We start from the raw sequence: 23,879 nt of genomic DNA on the forward strand, positions 1-23,879 counted from the left end.
GGGGTACAAGCATGGCTTAGGCCATGGGCGCCACAGCACCATGGGGCGCCATGCCCCATTCCTTGGATTAGATTAATTGTTATCTGGGAAACATGGATACTTAATTTATATATGTAGGGCTCACCTCCCTCGATGACTCGGAGGGAGAATTGTATTTAATGCTGTGGGGGAATTTAGCGACAGCAGGGAGGGCCGTCATTCGGCTCACCCTGCGCCCAGCTCACCCACGGTGTATCAATACGTACGCCTGCAGACATTCTGATGTCTCCACTTGTGCCTGTCCTCAGACACTGCACTGGCCCTGGTCTGAGGAGGGGGGGGGGGGGATTTTGGGGGAATCAGATTCTTCCCCCACCCAACTTGCCTATGAATTATTTTAATGCTTGACTCATTAAATAATGTTCCGTATCACTGCAGATGCTGTACTATGTAAAGGATGTTCCAGCTACACTGACATTCTTCAGGAGCTTGTTGGCTGCACATGGGAAGCTACTAATAATCCTGGTATCAGGTATCAGTCTATGCATCTTGCCTTTTACTCACTGTACTATTTATCACTGTTCATGATCAGTCATGCAGGAACTATTCAACTGACAAAAGCCTCGGCCTCTCGGGCCAGAGCATTCTTTAAGGCCCACCTGAAGTGAGAGTTATATGGAGGCTGACATTTTTATTTCCTTTTAAGCAATACCAGTTGCCTGGCAGTCCTGCTAATCCTCTGCCTCTAATACTTTTAGCCATAGCCCCTGAACCAGCATGCAGATCAGGTGCTCTGACTGAAGTGTGAATGGATTGGCTGCATGGTGTGTAGAGATCAGCAGGACAGCCAGGCAACTGGTATTGTTTAAAAGTAAATACTGTAAATATGGCAGCCTCCCTACCCCTTTCACTTCAGGTTCCCTTTTCAGGCTATACGATATATATCATCACTGTACAAATCATTTTGTAACTTGCTGCCATTAACCCTCTACAGACTTTATTTTGATTGCCTACGCCTTCTACCCCCCCCCCCATCAGGACTCACATCAGCTGTGCAGGGGGGATGGGGGCGATCCCTGTGGTCGGTGTCAGGGGGAGCCAGTTGGGTGACCCATCAGTCAGAGGGAGGCGGAGCTGCCGCAGGCTTGCACACTGTAGCTCCGCCCTGTGATTCACACACGCCAATATAATGTTTTTATATGGTTCCACATGATGCTGGGGGAATGAAAGTATCACTTTGATCTGAGGGCTCGATGCCATGTCAGACTAGGTCCATACTTCCCACTAGTGATGATCAAGTAGATGCAAATACTTTCCAGTTGATGCAAATTTATGCAGCTTGAAAATGAACCAATCAAATCCTACTGAGGTAAAATTTGATTGGTTCATCTTTAAGCTGCATAAATTTGCATAAACATTTGCATAGATTTGTATCAACTCAAAGTTATTTGCATCTACTTGACCATCACTACTTCCCACTTTTTGAGATAAGAAAGAGGGACTCTTTAAGACACACCCCTGCCACACCTCTAATCACACCCCCACCATATCCCTTGTCACACCCCTAATCACACCCCTGCCACACCCCTAATCACACCACCACCACACCCCTGATTACACCACCACCACACCCCTAATCACACCCCCACCACTCCCCTTGTCACAGATACCAGAAAGAATTCAGAAGCAAAAAGGCACAGTTTTAAAATTCAGACCACACCGGTCCTCTCTATCATCATTAGTTGTATCTGATTTTAACATTTAAAAATACGAAATATATCAATTTAAATGATAGAACATTTTGAGTATTTTAAACACATTTTTTTCAGTAGATAAAATACATATATTTACACAGACCTGTACATGAGTCCTGAAAGAGGGACAAATGGGGAAGAAAGAGGGACAGATGGAATTAGTTCCCAAAGAGGGACTGTCCCTCTGAAAACGAGACAGTTTATAGTACATGACAATATACTCTGTACAGCGCTGCAGATGAAGTCAGTACTCAGGGGCGTAGCAATAGGGGGTGCAGAGGTAGCGACCGCATCGGGTCCCTTGGACCAGAGGGTCCCCGAAGGGTCCACCCTCTATCACAGTATTAGCTCTCTATTGGTCCTGTGCTGGTAATCAACACTTCTATAGATGCTTTGAATAGTAGTGATCACTAACAAATAGTTCCCCATACCCTTCTTGCAACTCTGACACTGGAGTTGTCCTTGGCAGGTTTTGGTGCGCCATATCAATTGTTATGTATAGAGTGCTTGGGGGGCCCTATGTAAAACTTGCACTGGGGCCCACAGCACCTTAGCTACGCCACTGTCAGTACTATATACATACTAAATAATATAAATTATTTCCATTCTCCGACACCCGATTTGGGATCCGAAATTGCAGCCTATTGAAATTGATAGGCTGCTTTTGAATTGCGTGCGGGTTTAAAAAGACGCATCCAAATCCTATTGGCACAGCAGGGGGATGTGGATGCAAATTCGCATTACCGCTAGTGTCGCATCCATCCATTTCGGAGTTTGGAAATGGTCGTGCAAATTGCGGAATGTGGAAACTCAGCCTTAGTGACAATGACCAAAGTGGTAACGCTGCATAGAATGCAGCTAAGCCACTAGTTACATGTACAGCAACTACCTATAGTATAGCTTTAGGTAGTAGTTGGACACATAACCATAGCAACCTTCAGCATCATCAGCCACACCTCCAGCCGCAGTTTGTTGGCTCAGACAATATTAGTACCTCACTTATGAGATTTGTGTCCACTTTTTGATCACTTCATTGCAAGTTTTTGTTTACCTCTACCAGTCAGGCGCGGTGCCAGGGAAAGCTCAGGTGGGCTGTAGCACCCCCCCCCCCCCCCAAAAAAAATAGTCAGAACACCCTTTAAGAACTGGCAGCCAGAGTCCCGAGGCCGCCGGTTGCCAAATTGCATTTTTCAGAGATTGGGAGCTGCCCCAGCTATAAGCACTGATTTCTCGGCTCCTCCCCTCTTTCCTCCTCCTCCCTCCCTCCCCTCAGGCTCCCACAGTAATGGTACTGAGAGAGATGTCAGTATCAGGAGTGCGCACGCTGACCTGACGTCTCTCTGTGTCGATCTAAATGTGTGGCTCTGGCGGGCAAAGAGTCAGGAAAGCCGGGGGTGGGTGGGAGGTGTAGAGAAACGAGCCGAGGAGAACTTAAGATGAGCCAAGGAGACTGGAGAGAGCCGAGGAGAGGTGAGATTTCTTGGCGGGCTCACTCCTGACTCCCGAGCATTAGGAGCAGAGGTGGTCCAGATGCCAGGCCTAGACCTGATCTAACCACCAGGCTACCTATACTGGGGCACTTGTACTAGGCTACCTATACTGAGGGAGCTTATACCAAGCTAACCTATACTGGGGGCACTTATATTAGGCTACCTATACTGGGGACACTTTTACCTGGCTAACCTATACTGGGGGCTCCTATATCAGGCTACCTATACTAAGGGCACTTATACCTGGCTACATATACCTGGCTATACTAGGGGCACCTATACCTGGCTACCTATAACGGGGGCACCTATACCTGGCTACCTATACTGAGGGCACTTATACCAGGCTACCTATACCGGGGGCACATCAGCATTCCACTAAATCAGGAAGCAGTAAGAGGCACTAGACACAGTGGAGCCCAGCAGTTTGTCACCCGGGCAGTCACCCTTCCCTAGAAACTGGGCTGGTGATATTCTTTTTTCCTCATGAAAATGTACAACCTGTTTACACATCTTGGGCCTGATTCACAAAGCGGTGCTAACAGTTAGCACCCAGGTGAAAAGCCCTTTATCACGCCTAAACTCAGTTTAGGCATGATAAGTTTAGGTGTGATAAGTTTAGGTGTGATAGATTTAGGCATAATAAGTTTAGGTGTGATAAGTTTAGGCATGATAAGTTTAAGCACCAACTGCGTTAGCACCGCAGTGCACAGCTGATCAAAAGTTTTGCGCTAGCAAAGTCTGGTGCACTTCGCATAGAGTTTAATGGCGCTGCTTTGCGTGCGGGACTTTGCACGCTATCTACACTTATCTAAACTTAGCATGCCTAAACTTATCACACCTAAACTTATCACGCCTAAACTGGCTTTTCACCAGTGTGGTGCAAAGGTTATCATGCCTAAAGTCTTTTAGGCGTGATAACTGAGTTATCACCGCTTTGTGAATCAGGCCCCTTGTGTTTTAGTTTTCTGTATTTATATGTCTGTATAATTTGTGCACAAGAAGGCATAACCCAAATTTAATTTTATTGGCAGGAAAAAGCGGGTGGACTACCTTAAAGAAGAAATACGGTTCCCGCTTACCTCTAAACGATCTGAGCCACTACATCACTGCCGGTGACATTGCAGACATGTTGCAATCCCTGGGGGCAAAACACCAGGTTTATGACCTGCAGTCTGACATGGACATCACCGAGTGCTTTGTGGACGGGGACCGGAACGGGGAACTCCTACTGGACTTCATAACAGAAACCTGTGACTTTAAGAAAACCGCCCCCACTGACCTCAGAGATGACATCATACAGGAGCTGAGGAACTCCGGGTGCAGCAAGATGAGGGACAGGAGAATTATTTTTAATAATAATATCAGTGTGATTGTGGTTGAGAGTGAACAGGCGTAATCTCTCCAGCCATGACATCACAGAGTATATTGTATATTATAGTGTATTAGTGACCTATGCCCGTTTTAAAAACGGGCTCTAGGTCTGTCACCGCCGCACGATATTATTTCATTTGTATGTGCAAATTTTACGTTATCAAATATTTTATAGTTTATATGTACAAATTTTACGTTTGTAATAGTGTTTGTGCAGGGGGGAAAGGTTAGGGTTAGGCATCAGGAAGGGTGCTTGTGTGAGGGGAAGGTGGTCAGGGACCACCAGGGGTAGTCTTAGGGTTAGGCACCACTGGGGGGAGGTCTTAAGGTTAGGCACCACCAGGAGGAGGTCTTAGGTACGGTGACCATACGTCCCGCTTTACCCAGGATGTGTCCCGCCTTCGAGGGGCGCTGTCCCAGGCTGCATGAGGTCCCGGGAAACGTCCCGCTTTCAGCAGCGGGACGTCCCGGCCTCGGGACTCTGGTCACCGTATCTTAGGGCACCACCGGGGGAGGTTTTAAGGTTAGGCACCACCGGAGGGGTTAGGATTAGGCATCGGGGGGGGGGGGGGGGGGGGGGTTCTGTGTGAGAGTAGGATTAGGTTAAACTGTAGTAAAATATAAGATTTTCTACTGTTTTTTATTATAGCTAAAAATTTACATTCTGAACAATTAATATGATACTATACATCATCTACACATTAAAAATGAAAAATATCAGTAGACATTAACAATATTTTTATTAATAAAATGCAATTTAACAATATTTTTGTTAACAAAATCCCGCGCCTATTTTTACTTGTGCAAATAACGCCACTTCTTCCATTACTAGTCGCAGCTTATGCTTTCTTTACTCAGTTTTCACAGCCAGTACAAAAGACCCAAACTGCTAATCCACAACATTGCTAGCCTTCCTTTAATTGTAACTCTCCGAGTCAAGGTCATAAGCATCTGCTTAGATTATGCCGAAGCCTAAGGGAGTCTCAGCGAAGGGGATTGGGGACCGAAACATGTCCGCCTCATTTGCATTCTCATAATCAGAATCCTTTGTGGAGCAGTGTGAATCTTGGCTGTTCAGACTGAGCCATACGCGAGATATTCATGTTCGATGAATAAGTAATGTCAAGGCTCAAGTCACTCTTATTGTGTCTGCTGTATTTCCCTAATCATCAGAAAACACTGACATTTCAGCCCAAATCAGGAAGCCGCTATGAGTGATGAGTTTAATGGCTCTTTCCCAGAATCCTTTGTTCCCGAAGCTTCGGTTCAGATCTGAAAATTGATTGTTCCTTCCTTTCTGAAGGCAACAATATATTTATTCATTAAAATAGCCTTCCGGTCCTCTTTGTCTAGTGCCGTTTCTTCCCTGTGGGTAATATACTGTCAGTCAGTCACTCTATCCAGACAACGACAACGTCTTCAAACAGTGTTTTTAGCCTAAAAGTAGAATTCTGTCTGGCGGAAAAAGCAGGATGTTGCTTTAAAGGGAATTTGTAGTGTTTTTATTTTTGTGTAGAGAAGACAAACAGCTGCTGGCATAAAAATGTGTTAATACACTAATTATTCCATTCCCAGATATTGAGGGTAATCAATGCATAGAAGGAGATGGTAAAACAGAAAGGGCCATATCCTATTACCAAACTCGCTAGCGATAAGCGCTGGTGACTGATAATTACCTAATACAATTACATTTATCACACCCCCAGGCTGTAAAGAACTAGCTTGGGCGGTATAATTGCCCAGCGAGTTCTATACAGACTGTTCTATTACACTTTTCATTCTGCAGGGAAGCAATTCGGGGGTGTCTGCTACAGCTGCAAGGGGCTTTGGGCCACGGACAGACAGCCCAACAGATGCAGCAGTGAAGATGCGTTAGCATGCTTAGCCCTACTTTATGCAGGTCTAAGTTAACGCTCATGTCTGATGTGAAATTAGACTTAAGCGTTAGCTTAGACCTGCATAAAGTAGGGCTAAGCATGCTAACGCATCTTCACCGCTGCATCTGTTGGGCTGTCCGTCCGTGGCCCAAAGCACCTTGCAGCTGTGGCAGACACCCCCGAGTAATTCACCAGCAACCACTGAACATCCTTTACCATTTTCATTGGTCCAGACGGTGGACCAATGGGGAGCCCCGTCGAGACCTTCAAAGAAGACGGAGCTGAGGTTACTTTTTAAAACACTTTTGTGATTCAACCGCCAGCAATCGCTGGAAGCCGAATTAAGTATTTCCCCACCATCCACGTCTACCTGGAGGGGGAATAGTAATAACGCCGCCGGGAGTTGTGCAGAAGCAGGGTCAGCCATATACCAGCTATATCCTGCACCCAAGTCTCCCGGCGGCTTTTTCATAGGTACGCCTTCAAAGATGTTTTGCTAGGGCTGAGATAATTAAAGCTTGCGGAGAGGGGCGGCGGATGTTCAGCGGCTGCAGGTAAATTACTCAGGCAGGGGCAAACCCAGGATTTTCAAAGGGGGGATTCCTGAAAGGTCTCCCTCATCCACGCACAATACAGTATAATCATATGGAAGGACATCATGCTGGGTACACAGAATGCAATTGACCGACCGACAACGGGATCTATTATGAGCAGTTTGGATACAGATAATAATGAGGACAGCCGACATTGGTAATGAAGGGGAAGTGAACCATTCAGACAGCAGGGCACAGGGCTGTGCTCATACCTGGCTCTGGGGAACTTAACACACTGCTGCTCCATGCTCTGTACACACGCTGCTGTTACATCCAAAGCCAATTGTAACAGGGAAAGGGGGGGCAGTGCTGTGAGCTGCAGGATGCCTGCATATATTTTGGTGCCTAAACTTGTGCCTGTCCACAGACACTGCACTGGCCCTGGTCTGAGGGGGGATTTCTGGGCAGCTGTAATCCCCCCCTGCGTTTGCCTATGTCAGGGGTGCCTACCACAGTTGCGGAAGGCTTTGGGCAAAGACGAACAGACCAATGGGGAGCTCCTGAGGTCTTCTTATTAAAGGAGACCCCCAGATGCAGTGGTGTGTGCATGTCCTGGGGAGCAAGGCAGCAGCGCTGTGGCGCTGAAGAACAGCATCTCAGTGCAAAACCTTGCTCCTCATTGCCCGGAATATTATTATTTAGCATTTATATAGCGCCGACATCTTCCGCAGCGCTGTACAGAGTATATAGTCTAGTCACTAACTGTCCCTCAGAGGAGCTCACAATCTAGTCTCTCTACTATAGTCATATGTCTATGTATGTATCATGTAGTGTATGTATTGTAGTCTAGGGCCAATTTAGGGGAAGCCAATTAACTTATCTGTATGTTTTTGGGATATGGGAGGAAACCGGAGTGCCCGGTTTGCAAACTCATCCACCCGCTCCGTAACTGATTCCCCCCACCCCGACCAATCTTCCCCTTGAGAAAGTCACGTGGACAAAACCAATTCCCCTTGAGAAAGTCACGTGGACGAAACCCGTCAGGGAGGAGCTACAGAGCGTGCAAGTAGCAGAGGAGTTTGCGGATGTCAGCGGGACGGCGTTGCAGCGTGGAGTGAACAGCCGTTTGCGATCTGCTGCCTTCCAAACCTAGCGCTTACCTGTATGCCTGTGATAGACATACATGAAGAACGTGCGTGTTTTAATCTGTTTTATGGTAACAATACATTTAATTAGATGTTATTACGCTATGCGGAGCATTTTATATTTTTATTGTGCCAACGAGATATTGAAGAGGAGAAAGGAGGAGCCCAACTTTGACCAGACGGGCTGGGATTTATGTAACAAGCGCATATGATCATTTCTTATAATCTTGGGAGCTGGTGAGTGTGTTTACAGCTGGTGTGGTGGTGGTTGCTAACCCCCTCCTTCACTAGTGCTCTAAACACGCAGCTGAACTCTGGTTCCCTACCATTAGTGTCCTCGCCTCTCCTTCAGGGAGGGTCCTCCTGTGTCTCCTACCTGTTCACGTACCTCCATTTCCGTACACCCATCCTATAGATCTGAGTGAACTCGACTGGCCTAATCTCGTTCAGTGATGAGCGAAAATGCAAAAAAAATTTTGCCCGTTATTTTCACGTTAAATTCGTAGTTAATCGCGTATGTATTTCTGCGTAGTCGTTGTACCGCTATGCGCAGCTTCCCCCACTACGCGTAGTTGACGTATGTATTGTGAAATCAACTACGCGTGCGGTAATTGCGTCTATACGGATCATTGCGCATGCGCAGAAATATCATTGCCCTTCTATACGTATACAATTCCGCATTGGAAGGTGGAAGGTACGCATGTATTGGCGGATTATTGCGGACATTTTTCCGCATAAGGGCATAAGCGTCCGCATACAGCGACGTTTCTTGCGGATTATTGCGGACATTTTTCCGCATAAGGGCATAAGCTTCCGCATATAGCGAAGTTTCTTAAATTTTTGATGCTGGTCGAAAACGCAAATATTTCTGAAGATTTTCGCGAAAATTCGCCGAATTCAAAAATGGGATTTTCGATGCGAAAATGGCGTGGCCAAAACTTCGCAAGCAACACTGATCTCCATGCTCCCATCCAGTGACTGACTAAGCATTACCTTGTACTCATACTGCATGCATGATGTGGTTTGCATGTATTCCTGTAGTGTCTTATTGCTGAATGTCCCCCCTAAATATTGTCTGGAACCTAAACTACTGTCCAGCGTTGCGTAATATGTTGGCGCTTTATACATACAATAAATAAAAAATGAAGGAGAGGTCTTCCACGTTAACAGTTGAATGTTCATCTATTTTGTCAGCGCTTTCAGCTTCTCGCATTTGTTGTGCTTTCCTCTCACCCTGCTCTATTATTTAAAAGCTGTAATATCACTGATTTGTGTTAAGTGTGTCATTTGCACAAAGCTGTAAAACTCACGGATGGGAAATAGTCAAAGAGCACTTGCTGCTCCACCACCAGCCCCCCTCACACTAGCAAGCAATTAGGCAAGTCCAGGTTATGAGGCAATAAAGTTGACAAAGCAATGACTGCTCCAAGATTAATTACATCCCCAAATATCTGAAGGAAGTAGCAGAGGAAACAGGTCAGAAAAACAGGCAAGATATTTTCTGTTAGATCTGGCAGGCTGGAGTGCTTTGCGACAAAAGGCCTGTCTGACGGTCACCACGTGATGGAGCTGGGCCTGCAGTGGGAGGAAGTCCTCCTTAAGATCATTGTTTGCATTGTGGTGTTAAAGAACCGCTGATTATTTGGCGTAGCGGGCAGCTTCCTGATGGCTTTTGGGCCGCGGTAATTCTGTACAGAACACAGGAGCCATTTGTTATCTGAAGGGTTCATTTTTATGGGACCAGCATCTTTTACAGGCTTTGTCCCTCAACACCATCATAGAGTGGCCACCGGGGAATGGGAGACAAATGACCAAACCTCACACGGAAGATGGGTTCAAAAGTTCAGAAATAAATATTGTATTCTATTGGACAAAAATGATTTCTGCAATGAGCATCCAGGGCTTTGTTATAGTCAGCAGTCTAGAGTCTAGCTAGCGTGACCCTCGTAGGCTTGTAGTGTATTTCCGGATGGTCACAAAAATAAAGATATTATGTCTTTGTGTGGCCAGGTTGAAACCCAGCAGCCCATCTTTTAACAGAATCCGTTTTAATGATATCCATGAATTTTGGACAACAGAAGTGAGTCCTCTTCCCTCGCACCTGACCTGCAACCTCATTCCTTTAAAGTGGACCTGACACGAAGGGGGTTGGGTATTCTACATACCTGAGGCTTCCTCCAGCCCCCTCCAAGCTTATCGCTCCCTCGTCATCCTCCTCCGCCTCCTGGTTCTTCCGCAATCAGCCCTGAAAATGCCTCCAGTCAGGGCCAGTTGGCGCAGGCACAGTCCCCATGGCTGGGAGTGTTCTGTGCCTGTGCAGGGGCAAAAAGCTCATGGCAATGAAGGCGCACATGGCCAGGCCGTGCATACGCACTTCTGGGGCTGATTACAGAAGAACCAGGAGGTGGAGGGGGATGGCAAGGGAGCAATAAGCCTGGTGGAGGCTGGAGGAAGCCCCAGGTATGTATAATTTTTTTTCCCCTCACCGTCTCAGGTTTCCTTTACCCAGGCATGTCCAAAGTCCGGCCAGGGGCCAAATGTGGTCCGCCAAGCCTTTTCTGGTGGCCCTCAAAGCTCTCTGCATTTTTTAATTGTATGCAAACCTCAGGTCGTAGCATGTAGGTGCCACCCTGTGTTAACTGCATAACTGTACTCTGGAGTGCTGCAAAACTCCTCACTTCTTCCATCCAGGCTTTGGATCTGGGCATACTCCTTGACAGACTCTGCACTTGTCACGCCCACTTAGCTAAATACAAGCGTGTGTCAGTCACAGAGCTGAGGGGACAATCCGGGCCTCATGGCAGCCACTATGTTTGCTATGGCTATTGCTACATCCCTACTTTCACCAGCTAGAAAACTAATCTGGGTCTATGTGCATTCTAGCCGGGCCTGTGCCTTCCTCTCAAGCCTCTGGGCAACATAGAAAACTGGTTACTATTGGCAACAAATCAAATTGTGCTCCCAAATCCCATTCTCCGGTTTATCTTCTTGCGGCAGCTACGGGGTTAATTGACGCATCACCTCCATTTTAGGGATTAGCGTATCGCGGCGGAACTAGCAGGTGTTTTGTGTGTTAATCTCCCAGCCTTCCCCTGGAGAGCGGTTGGCTTCCAAGCCCGATGGGATTGCTATCGGGTCTCCGATGTAGATTACCTCATGGAGCATCATTTGTAGTATTCTGCAGGAAACTCCCCCATTCCCCTCCAGGGTATAAGATGTACACAGAGAGCCCAGGGGAGTAGCAATAGCAACAGAGGAGACCCTCTCCTCTGACAGAGCCGCTTACATGAGGAATCATGTTTATCACAAATCCATTCCTTCATCCACATTGCATGTCTGATGCCTCTTCTGAGGAAAGAAAATTATACCTATGGCCTTGTGCACACCAGAGGAGTTTTTTTGAGCGTTTTGAGTTTTTGAAACCTCCTGCTAATGTTATCCTATGTGTCTATGCACACTGGAGCGATGAGGTTTTGTAAAAAAAACCATAGCATTACATTGGGAAGAGCTTTTGAAACCTCTAGCGTTTGGGAAGCTTTTCTGGTGCGTCTCAGCCCTAAGAGCTCGTTCACCTTACAAGAGCTTTTTTAAGCGCTTTCTGATTTTAAAAGCTCCTGCTAATGTTATCCTATGTGCGTGTTCTCACTGGAGTGATGTGATTTTGTAAAAATCCCCCATAGCATTCCATTAGCAAGAGCTTTTAAAATCTCTAGCGCTTAAAAAGCTCTTCTAGTGTGAATCAGCCCTAAAAGGGGCTAAAGCAGGGAATCACTCCCTCATCCAGAAATAGTTATTTAAAGAGACACTGAAGTCTCTTAAAAATCATATTTTTATTATAAAATCCTGTGTAATATGATATCCCTACTTAAACCGCCGCTGAAATCTAAATCCCCCCCTAACACCCCCCTCCCTCTCCCCACAAAATCCACGACTTTCTTGGTCGTGGATTTTGCAGCCCTGTGTGCTTCCGTGTGAGGCAGAAATGAGCTGCAACTCTGCTTCTCCACGCGTCTATCAACGCGTATCTCCGCCTCTCCCCCGCCCCTCTCAGTGAAGGAAGACTGAGAGGGGCGGGGAAGAGGCGGCGATCCGGGCTGACAGACGCGCTGAGAGGCAGAACTGCGGCTCATAGCTCTGCCTCTCACGGAAGCGCTGCCTGGATTGCATCGGCGGGGATGCGGTGGTTTTGGTAGGGCTATCATATTACACAGGATTTTATAATAAAAAGACGATTTTTAAGAGACTTCAGAGTCTCTTTAAACAGAAACTGTAACCCAGGATTAAACTTTATCCCAATCAATAGCCGATACCCCCTTTCCGACGAGAAATCTTTACCTTTTCTCGAACAGATCAGAGGCTTCTCTGTGGCCGATATTGTAGTGAAACCCCTCCCACAGTGTGAGGTCAAGACCATGGTCATGGTTTGCTGCATGGGCATAATAATCACCCCTGCCATCACAGGGGGGCCAGGACACTTAGGGGGCCCATCCTCCTCCTCCCTCTCCTCAACTGCAAGTGCAGCCAATTAGCAAAAAAACCTCCTCATTCGCTCACAAAAACTGTTCCCGCCACCTTCTCCCACCATGCAAAGTAACGGGAGCATCTAATTTTTTCCTGCTTCCAGACGCTGCATCACAGAAGAACACTCCCTGCTGCCATTCGCCGGCTCCCGTGACCCTAATGGGGTTTGGGGACCAAGGGGGCCCCATGCTATCATTTTTGCAGGGGGGCCCTAATAAGTCTAGTTATGCCCCTGGTTTGCTGTCTGTGAGGCTCGTTGCATTGTGGGAAATAACAGCTTTTCCCAACTGCCAAAAAAGCAATATCACCCTCTGTGCATAGAACTCTCAGAAACGAACATTCCATACAGATCACCTGGCAGAGCTTAAGATGCCACCACCTGAAGCAAGAGGGATATGGAGGCTGCCATGTTTATTTCCTTTTAAATACTGTATTTTATTCTAAATGCAGGAGGTCTGGAAGAAGCCACAAGTAAGTAACTGGCCAATTTCCTTTTTACAATTAAGTTTCCCTTTAAAGTTTACCAGAGCTAATAGTCTAGTACGTCCAGCAGGGCGGAGACTGGACGTACTAGGAATACAGCGGCGGAGTTGTGAGGAAGCCCTTGCCTGCTATATGCGGCGGATCTTGGCAAAAAAGCGGCAGAGTGGGACAGGACCTTCAGTCCAGCATAGGCACCGGGGGAGAGCGCGCCATAAAACTCTATGTGAATCTTATATCCTGGACCATGTGAGTGTTATTTATAAGATTTTCAATATATTTTTTTAATATATTTTACATTTAAATATATTAAATTTATAAGATTTTAAATGTTATACTGTATCACGGTATGAGAGGCTAATTTCTTGAGGTAAATGACATGTTAAAGCGGAGGAGATAAGGCCTTACTCTCTGAAGTAATATCCACACCAGGACCCTGAAGACCCAAGGCTCCTGGGCTGATGCTTTCTCTGACAGTACCCAGGGTAATACTGGTCAGAGACATCTGGTGAGTGTGTCTTTTAGAAGGGTGTATCTGGTGGTGGACCTGAACAGACACTTGATACATACCCCCCAACCGTCCCGTTTTCGTCGGGATTCTCCCGATTTGGGGGGGCCCTCCCGCTATCCCGGGCCCCCCCTCTCGAATCCCGACGGCTGGCAGAGAATAGAGGCGGAAAAACTGATCGAGGCTCCAGCCGCGGTACTGAGGGATGCGGGAGCCCGGCTTCAATACTTCCTCCCTCCCTCCCTCTGTGAATGCCCCCTAATGTATGTCCGTGTGCCCCCCTCTCCACCCCTCCCTATAGGCAGAGTGAGCGCAGCGGAGCGGGCAGTCGGGTCCTCTTACCGCTGGCTGATGCACGCGTACTGTCTCTGGCATCCGACCTCCATGTGCTTCCTGTTTACTATGACGTCACAGGAAGCACATGGAGGTCGGATAGAGACAGTACGCGTGCATCAGCCAGCGGTAAGAGGACCCGACTGCCCGCTCCGCTGCGCTCACTCTGCCTATAGGGAGGGGTGGAGAGGGGGGCACACGGACATACATTAGGGGGCATTCACAGAGGGAGGGAGGGAGGAAGTATTGAAGCCGGGCTCCCGCATCCCTCAGTACCGCGGCTGGAGCCTCGATCAGTTTTTCCGCCTCCATTCTCTGCCCAGGCGCCCCCCCCCCACCTAAAAGTGGCACCCTCCTCCCCACCCACGGTGACGGGCATTCTCCCCCCCTCCACTGACAACCCCCCTAATTAATCACATAAGGGGACACTGGGGGCACATTAGGAGGGAGGGAGGGAGAAGCTTAATTGCGTCCATGCGGCATCCATGCCGCATACGCATCCCCGGGCTGGTGCCTCGATCGGGTTTTCTTTTCCCCCCCTCGGCCACCCTCACCACCCTCCTCCCCCTCCCACTGGCACCCTCCCTTTCGGGAGTAATTAATTAAAAAATTTTATTAAAAAATAAATTTAAAAAATATATAAAATAAAATAGTGGGCGTGGCTAGGGGGTTGGGGCGTGGCCTAAGTGTCCCGCTTTCGACACTTAAAATGTTGGGAGGTATGCTTGATGGATAGCAAGATACATAAAGCTGAACATTTTAATGGACTTGCATGTTTAAAAACTCTTAAAAGGATGTGCGCTGAAATATTTGATTGATATATGAATTGGTTGTGGCCTAAATCTGATTGAAGCGCACTCTGAAGACTTATGTGGTTTTAGCTCAATAACTTGCTGGAGCGCTTTGATATTGATTGATGATACATATACAATATACTCTGTGATGTCAGCTGGAGAGATTACACCTGTTCACTCTCAACCACAATCACACTGAAGTTGTTATTAAAAATAATTCTCCCATCCCTCATTGAACTGCATCCGGAGCTCCTCAGCTCCTGTATGATGTCATCTCTGAGGTCAGCGGGGGCGGTTTTCTTAAAGTCACAGGTTTCTGTTATGAAGTCCAGTAGGAGTTCCCCGTTCCGGTCACCATCAACAAAGCACTCGGTGATGTCCATGTCAGACTGCAGGTCATAAACCTGGTGTTTTGCCCCCAGGGATTGCAACACGTCTGCAATGTCACCTGCAGTGATGTAGTGGCTCATATCATTCAGAAGTAAGCGGGAACCGTATTTCTTCTTTAAAGTAGACCACCCGCTTTTTCCTGCCAATAAAATTAAATTAGTTATGCCTTCTTGTGCACAAATTTCACAAACATAAATCCAAAAACACAAACTGGTTGTAAAAAAAAACACACACACAATGTTTTTTTTATTAGACATCCTCATTGTTCAAATTATACTGCATTGTAACCATGGCAACAGTCCACTCTTGGTGTACAGAGAGCTGCCAAATATCTGTGCTTTTGTGATTTAAAATTTTTTTATTATTTTTTTTTTTTATTGACTGGATAAAACACCAGAAAAAGGGTAGGAACACGCTCGGCGGAGTCACTTATGCGGTTTCCACTATGTGCTATGGAAAACGCATATGCCATTCTGCCTAGTGTGTTCCTACTCAAAAAAAAAACTATTTTTGTCACACAAATAAGGCTTGAAAAGTGGAAGCAAATAGCAGAAGGGTAGTGTGAACTGGTAGTGTAAAAGAGGTAAACAAAAACTTGCACTGAAGTGATCAAAAAAGGGGACCATAAGTGGTGTACAAGTATTGTCTGAGCCAACAAACTGTAGCTGGGGGTGTGGCTAATGATGATGAAGGGTGTTATGGTTATGTGTTCAACTAAACTACCTTAAAAAGGGGACCTTAACTGAGAGGGATATGGAGGTTTACTTTTTTCGACTGCAGTAGTGGCTGAATCATACACCTGAAACAAGCATGCAGCTAATCCAGTCTGACTTCAGTCAGAGCACCTGATCTGCATGCTTGTTCAGGGGCTGTGGCTACAAGTATTAGAGACACAGGATCAGCAGGAGAGTCAGGCAACTGGTATCATTTTAAAGGACCTCTGTCGTGAAAATATTAAAATATAAAATACATGTAAACACATAGAATTAAGAAGTACATTTCTTCCAGAGTAATACGAGCCATAAATTACTTTTCCCCTATGTTGCTGTCACTTACAGTAGGTAGTAGAAATCTGACAGAAGCGACAGGTTTTGGACTAGCCCATCACTTCATGGGGCATTACATTCATGGCGGCCGCACATCCTAACTCACCATTCTGCTCCTTTGCTGAAATGTGCACCATGCTAGTGAGGCCTGGTTGCGTGCAAGCAGGTGCCCTCTGGCTATCTGAACTTGGCTCACGCTGCAGTCGCCAGCTGTTGGCCATAAGAAGGGGGCGGAGACTGACATTTCAAGAGGCAGAGTTACGGCGAACAGCTCTGCCTCTTCCTGTTAGCCCATTCTTCGACCAAGTGGGTTGAAGAGCATAAAGGCGATTTCGTGGGGCAGGGGTGCTCGTATAGCCACGGGAATGCTGTGGAAGATCATATGAGTCAATGATAATGTTGATTACATTGAAAAAAAAATTGGCTTCAGATTCTCTTTAAAGGGAACCTGAAGTAAGAGTGATATGGGGGCTGCCTAATGTACAGTATTTCCTTTTGAACAATACCAGTTGCCTGGCAGTCCTGCTGATCTCTTTGGCTGTAGTAGAGTCTGACTAGATTAGCTGCATGCTTGTCTCGGGTGTGTGATTCAGACTTCACTCCGAGCACTTGATCTGCATGCTTGTTCAGGGTCTATGGCTAAAAGCATTAGAGGCAGAGGATCAGCTGGATGCCAAGCAATCTGCATTGTTTTAAAGGCAATAAATATGTCAGCCTCCATATTCCTCTCACTTCAGGTGTGCTATAAAGAATGATCCGGCCAAGAGGGTTTTGTCAGTTGAATAGTGCCTGCACATTGATAAATACAGTAGTACAGTGAATAAAAGGCAAGATGCATACTGATACCTGACACCAGGGTTATAAGTAGCTTCCCATGAGCAGCCAACAAGCTCCTGAAGAATGTCAGTGTAGCTGGAACATCCTTTACATAGTACAGCATCTGCAGTGATACAGAACTTTACTTAAAGAGGAGCTGTTAGGTATAAGGTCTCAGAGAAAATAAACACATATATCAGTAGCTAAAGATTGGCTGTACTTACATTACATATGCATTTCACTGTCCACGTTTGGATTTCACAGAATTTGTATATAGTATATGCAGAGATAGATGCTCCTGACAGCTCATGGCAGGCTCCATGTTTTTCTGTCAAATGTGTCGTCATGTCCTGCCTGCTTCCTGATCACAGAAAAGCTCGTACTGAATAACACAGTGTGCAGTGAATATTAATGAGCCATGTGGCTAGGGACAATAGCTGACTCCTGCAGTGTACTCTGCCCCGAGATTTATCAGTGCTACGCGCTGGACTGATTACAAGCTGCTGTAACGTCTCATTAGCAGCCGAGGGGAGGGCCCCAGAATGCTTTGCAGTATAGTATGCGGCTTGCGTCCTCTTGGGTCTATAACAACTTTGCTGATAAGCACACATCAAAGGTAAGAGAGATTTTTATCTTCACTAATGCCTTTCTGGCTTCCTTCTAAACTGTTTAACACAGGAAAATAGAGGTTTAAATTAGCTTCTGCAGCCTGACAGTTACTCTTTAATGAGTCAGGCATTAGTGGGATCAATAAGATTTGAGTTAAAGATGAACTGTAACCCAGGATTAAGCTTCATCCGAATCAGTAGTTGATATCCCTTTTCCTACAGAAAAGCATTACCTTTTCTAGAATACATTATCGGGTGGAATGGGGGGGCTGATACTGTAGTGAAACCCCTCCCACAGTGTGATGTCATGACCAAGGTCCTGAGAGTTTCCCGTCTGTGAGCCTTGTGGAAAATAACGGATTTTTCCAACTGCCAAGCAAGCAATATCTTCCTCTGTGCATAGAACTCTTAGTAAGGTCTTGTTCACACTATGGGCTGGTGCACACCAGAGCGGTTCTGAAGCGTTTTTTAAAACGCTTGCAGGGGGAAACTAATGAAAGTGAATGGGCTGGTGCACACCAGAGAGGTTCGTTTTTTCCACAAACACAAACTCGGGGGCTGCAGCATTTTTTAGATTTCTGAGGCGTTTCTGCCTGAATGTTAAAGTATAGGAAAGTGGAAAACCGCTCTGAAAAACGTTCGATCAGAGCAGTTTTCCACAGCGGTTTGTTACAGTAGCTGTTCAGTAACAGCTTTTACTGTAACAATATGTGTAATCTGCGACACAAAAACGCTCCAAAAAACGCTAGGCATGTTTAGAAAACCTCTCCAAACATGCCTAGAATCGCTCTGAAATCTGTTTCAAAAACCTCTATCGGTTTCAAAAATCACTTGTGCTTAAAAAGTTCTTGAAGTGGGCATGTTCATACTACAAAAGCTTTTCAAGCGCAAGTGATTTGAAAAGCTCTTGCTAATGCAATGCTATGGGGGATTTTTACAAAATCACACCGCTGCAGTGTGAACACACAAAGCATTACATTAGCTAGAGCTTTTCAAATCACAAAGTGCTTAAAGTGGGTACACACGTCAGATAAAAGATATTTTCACAACTTGTAAATAAAATGCCTTTGAGGGCTGGAACCCACTAGAGCATTTTTGATCATTTAGGGAGTGATTTAAATCGCTAGCGATTTCCCTAAACGCTCTGCCAATGTAAATAAATGTAACAAATTCCACAGTAGCGATTGTGATTAGCAAAATCGCAATTGCAGGACATGCAGCATTTTGGGAGCATTTGCGCTTCAATGTAAAGTATATAAGCGCTGGCTAATCACTGTGAAATCGCTACACATAGCGATTTGTGTGTGATTTTAAATGACTACTCAGGATTAAAATCGCTAATCACAAATCGATATCTCAATCGCTTGGCGAAAAGCTTACACTTTTTAAAAATGGCTACAAAATCGCCGGAAAACACTCATGAAATCGCTTACAAAACGCTAATTAAAAACGCTATCGATATCAATAGAGCTTTGCCATTTGTAGTGGGTTCCAGGCCTTAAACCACTAGCAAGCAAATACTCAAAATAATTTTGACAGTAATTTTTCACATAATTTTTGGTACTTTTTCCTTTGCAAAGTACTAAAGTTATTTTAAATCAAAGAGTAAAAATTGTCTCCTAGGAGAACACTCGGGAGAAAGAGTGAATTGCATATGGTCCAGAGTGTGGATTCTAAACTGCAACTGTGACAGTCTGATGCAAGGTTATAAATAAAGCTATAAAACTGAAGATAAAAATGAGAATCTTTTCTTTGCTACCAATGTCCTATTTATTATCTGTACTGCACATACAATTAATTCTATCTCATAAGTTTATTTTCAGATTTGCTTTAAGTGTGATGTTATATTTGGCTGAAGCTTCAAATCAAGATTCACCCTTTAAAACCAAAATGAAGAACATGGGTCTCCAGTTCTATTTAGATTTAGCGCTACAGAGTATTATCTCATACGATTGTTTTTAGCTTTGCTTTCAGTACATTCTTCTAGCTACCTGAATCATATGGATGAAGTCATATTTGGTCTCTTGTTTCTCTTCCTTCACTTGAGCCTCAAACTCTGCGGAGGTTTTCCTGTTCCAGTGGAAGGTTATATGATCTAAGCCCGGCGTCTTGAATACGCGCTCTGAAAGATAAGAGGACAGAATCAGCCGTCTGCCACACAACTGAACACACTAAACTATTTTTGTGGGCCGTTTTGTGCAACAAACAATGTTTTTTTTGCGATCTCACGCAACACATGTATCAGCACACGCCACCTATGTCCGATTAAGTAATTAAGGATCGGATTGATCCACATTTACTTGCGCAGATTTTACTTCGACCATGTAAATGATCGTTAACGCAATAGTTTGTTTCTAACACCGCAAACAACGCTTACCGATTCAGACAGGTAGATCAGCGAACATTGGCAGAGATCCCAGTATTTAGCTTAATAGATTACTTCAACTCTTCCAAACTCCATATAAAAGTTATAACACAATGAATAATATAAAAGGCTTGATTCACAAAGCGTTGCTAACAGTTAGCACCCTGGTGAAAAGCCCCTTATCACGCCTAAACTCAGTTTAGGCGTGATAAGTTTAGGCATGATAAGTTTAGGCATGATAAGTTTAGGCATGATAAGTTTAAGCACCAACTTGGTTAGCATCGCAGTGCACAGCTGATCAAAAGTTTTGCGCTAGCAAAGTCTGGTGCACTTCGCATAGAGTTTAATGGCGCTGCTTTGCACACGGGACTTTGCGCGCGATCTAAACTTATCTCAACTTATCATGCCTAAACTTATCACACCTAAACTTATCACGCCTAAACTGGCTTTTCACCAGCGTGGTGCAATGGTTATCACGCCTAAAGTCTTTTACTGGGTTAGCACCGCTTTGTGAATCGGGCCCATTGAGTGCAAAGTGCAGATGTCACACATAAGGCTTGATTTAGTAAACGGTGCTATCCTACTTAGCACGCCTAAAGACTTTAGGCGTGTTATCCAGGGTGCTAAGTAGGCTAGCACCGTTTATAAAATCAGATCGCGCGCAAATATTTGCGCGCGTTAAGTCCGGTGCGTGCGAAACGTCACATACATGATAATGGGCACTTCGAGCGCACCGCGCTGTGCACGCGCAAAGTGTCTTTGCGACGCGATCTGAGTTTAACACGCCCAAACTGAGTTGAGGCGTGATAATGACCTTTTCAGAAGCGTGCTAACAGTTAGCACTGTTTAGGGCCGGTTCACACTTGCGGTTCCCTGCCAAACGGACCGGATGACCTGACCGGATCCGGACCGGATCCAGATCGGAACCGTACGGTTCTGATCCGGATCCGGTCAGGTTGCATCAGGTGTTCATCAGGATGCGATCCGTATCCGTTTGGCAAAAGATAGTAGAAACCGAATAAAAATGTTGGGGTCTGGGAGGTCAGCAGAAGGTGGACCTGTGGAATCAGGCCCTCCGCTGTTTAGCACTCACCTCCACCTCCGACATACTGCCAACATCTCCAGCACGTTTAAAGTCACTGCTGCTCCACTCCAAAATGCTTGCCCATGTGTCCCCATCCAAAATCGCCGCTACAATACGCATAGGAAGTGGGGTAGAACATCCGGATTTTTAGCCAGTGTGTTGTGCGCTCTCCGGTTCTCATTGGTTTGTATTGGCCGGATGGTGCAGTCCGGCACCGCTCCGGATACGGCTGCCGGAGGAGCCGGACCAAAAAATAGCGCATGTTGGGTCTTATGCCGGAGTCCGGATTCGGTCCGGACGAAACGGACGCATGTGAACGGACGCATAGGCTTTCATTGCTATGCCGTGCGTCCGTTCAGTCCGTTCTGCATGCGGTCCGGCTCCGGCACGGCGATTCCGGACGGCGACCGCTAATGTGAACCGGGCCTTACTGAATCAAGCCCATACTCACCTTTATAGCTGAAGATCTGCACTGGGCTGGGCTCCACGATGTTGTTATGAATGGAGATTCGGGGGTACCTGTCATGGATCTTGGACAGCATTTGCAAGTCAATTTCTCCTAAATAAAAATAAATTAATAATAATAATATATATTATATATATATATTTTTATTTATATTCTTTTAAACATCAGAGCATCCAGGGGCGTAACAATAGACCCTGCAAGGGATGCAGCCGCAAGTGGGCCCAGAAGCCACAGGGGGCCCCCGTGGGGGAAGAAGTTTATTTTCCCTGTCCTGATAGATTGACAACTAAGGGCACGGAGAGAAAACAAATTTCTGCTCTCTGCACAATTGTTCTAATGACTGCATCTGCTCACCCACTGATAAGGAGTCATATAAAGTTTTGTACAGTAGACAGTGCCTATTCAATGTGCAGCACTGAATAGTTAAGGTTTCCTTTAAGGCTAGGTGTCAAGGGAGGGGGTTTAAGGTTAGGCATCAGCGGAGAGGGTAGTGGGAGTGATTAGGAATAAATAGGTGGTTAGAGTTAGGCATTGACGGGGTGGTTAGTGATAAGGCTCGTACACACGCCTGATCAAAGGAAACGACGGGTCCATCGTCACCTCCTGCTGGGCGTGTTTTCAGCAGACAGTACAGCGTGTGTACAGTCTGTCAGTGGACTGATAAGGCTGTTTCTGAGCGATCCGCTGGGCAGATCGCTCAGAAACAGCCTTATCAGTCCACCGACAGACTGTACACACGCTGTACTGTCTGCTGAAAACACGCCCAGCGGGAAGTGACGACGGACCCATCGTTGACTTCCATCAGGCGTGTGTACGAAGCTATAGTCATCGGAAAGGGGAGGGTTCTGTGTGCGAGAGTAGGGTTAGTTTTAGGCTGTACTTAATCGAGCAATTAAGGGAGCACAAAGCTAAATATACAAAATGCTTTATTATATCTAAATTCAAGCAGACTTCTCAAAACCATTGTAACTGATATAATAGGCTATTATCAAGAAAATCTTGCTAGGAGCACACGCCAATGTCCATAAAGGTGAAAAATATATTTTCTTTCTTCAGGCCCAGTATACACAGTACAATGTTCTGATGGCTGCTAGCAAGTATGCCAATTGAAGCTTACCCCGTATGCATATAAAGCATGCCTCTATATTAATCATATATATGCACTCATTACAGCCAATGCCATGGCTAACCTCACTGGTAAACAAACAACAATTCCAAAGGACTCACAGGGCCCATAGGGATACAGATGGTCAGTAATAAGCCATAGCTGTAATCGTACATCCTGTAGCTCTGTTTGTAGCAGCTTGCAGAGGCTCCCTGTGTGCAGGCAATGACTTATTTGGTCCAGTTGATAAGGTCTTGGAGTCATCGCTGGCGCCTCAGGCATAAAGGAATTTCTCTGATCAGTGGCGTAGCCAAGGAGCTATGGGCCCCAGTGAATGTTTTACATTGCCCCCCCCCCCCCAAGCACTCTTTACATAACAATTGATATGGGGCATCAAAACTTGCCAAGGACAACCACAGTGTCAGAAGTGGATGGGGAATAGCTTGTTTATGATTATCATGATTCAAAGCATCTATAGATGTGATTATTACCAGCACAGGACCAATACAGAGCTAATACTGCGGTTGGTGGGAAGGGCCCCTCTGGTCTACTGGCCCCGTTCCGGTTGCAAGTTGCAACCTCTGCACCCCCTATTGCTACGCCACGGTCTGTGATCACTCACTACTCGTATATCAGTGGGCGTCATCACATACATAAAGCGAGCGTCTCCACGTGTAGTTACCAGTCCCGGAAGAGTGCGGAGGCACTGGGGAGTGGGGAAGTTGTAGCTGTAATAAATATTGAAATTACCACTGAAAAGGTTACAGATATGCTACTATCAGCTACTTCCAGGTACCAAAACTATGTGTGTTCATTGGGGGAGGGGGCGGGGGCTGTGTACTTTTGTACACTTGCCCTGGGAGAAATTTAACCTAGAAACTGGCCTGGCAGAGGGCATTTGCGATAATTCAGCTTTAAGTGTGAAACTGGTTTCCCATGATGCATCATTCCTGAATATACAAATCATCTCTTTATGTCCCTGAAGATCCAGAACTGCTGGTGTACAGGGAGCCTGTAGCGAATACATATTACAGAGCCACACCAACCCAACTTACAGAGCCACACCAACCCAACATACATACAGCTTGTTTCTGACTTTCTGGTCCTCATCAGTGCATAGCATGGACTGGCATAGCTATATAGGTATAGGGCTTGGACCAGTACTGGAGGGCTCTTTGGTCCCTGTTAGACCTTTATAACTTTTCCAGTGGTTC

At 45.9% G+C, this 23,879-nt stretch overlaps 2 protein-coding genes across 22 annotated transcripts in view; one reads left to right on the top strand and one right to left on the bottom strand.

Annotated features, from left to right (window-relative positions):
- Window positions 1-4,862, top strand: part of LOC137525094 (histamine N-methyltransferase B-like) — a 431,596-nt gene extending 426,734 nt beyond the window's left edge. For all 8 annotated transcript variants that reach the window (XM_068245894.1, XM_068245892.1, XM_068245897.1 and 5 more), the window contains 2 exons: window positions 418-511; window positions 4,255-4,862. In XM_068245894.1, the coding sequence (XP_068101995.1) occupies window positions 418-511; window positions 4,255-4,619 (459 nt within the window). In that variant the 3' untranslated portion in view covers window positions 4,620-4,862. The remainder of the gene's footprint in view (window positions 1-417; window positions 512-4,254) is intronic.
- The window catches only part of LOC137525097 (histamine N-methyltransferase A-like), a 345,938-nt gene that overhangs the window by 78,969 nt on the left and 243,090 nt on the right, over window positions 1-23,879 (bottom strand). For 13 of the 14 annotated variants that reach the window (XM_068245905.1, XM_068245907.1, XM_068245904.1 and 10 more), the window contains 4 exons: window positions 21,546-21,653; window positions 19,637-19,767; window positions 17,068-17,161; window positions 14,859-15,314 (listed from right to left, as the gene is read on the bottom strand). In XM_068245905.1, coding sequence (XP_068102006.1) covers window positions 14,950-15,314; window positions 17,068-17,161; window positions 19,637-19,767; window positions 21,546-21,653 — 698 coding nt within the window. In that variant the 3' untranslated portion in view covers window positions 14,859-14,949. Of the gene's footprint in view, window positions 1-14,858; window positions 15,315-17,067; window positions 17,162-19,636; window positions 19,768-21,545; window positions 21,654-23,879 lie in introns of those variants that run through there. The other variant, XM_068245916.1, reaches the window with a different exon arrangement.

This window comes from Hyperolius riggenbachi, chromosome 7 (assembly GCF_040937935.1).
Source record: "Hyperolius riggenbachi isolate aHypRig1 chromosome 7, aHypRig1.pri, whole genome shotgun sequence".
Classification (NCBI taxonomy): Eukaryota; Metazoa; Chordata; class Amphibia; order Anura; family Hyperoliidae; genus Hyperolius; species Hyperolius riggenbachi.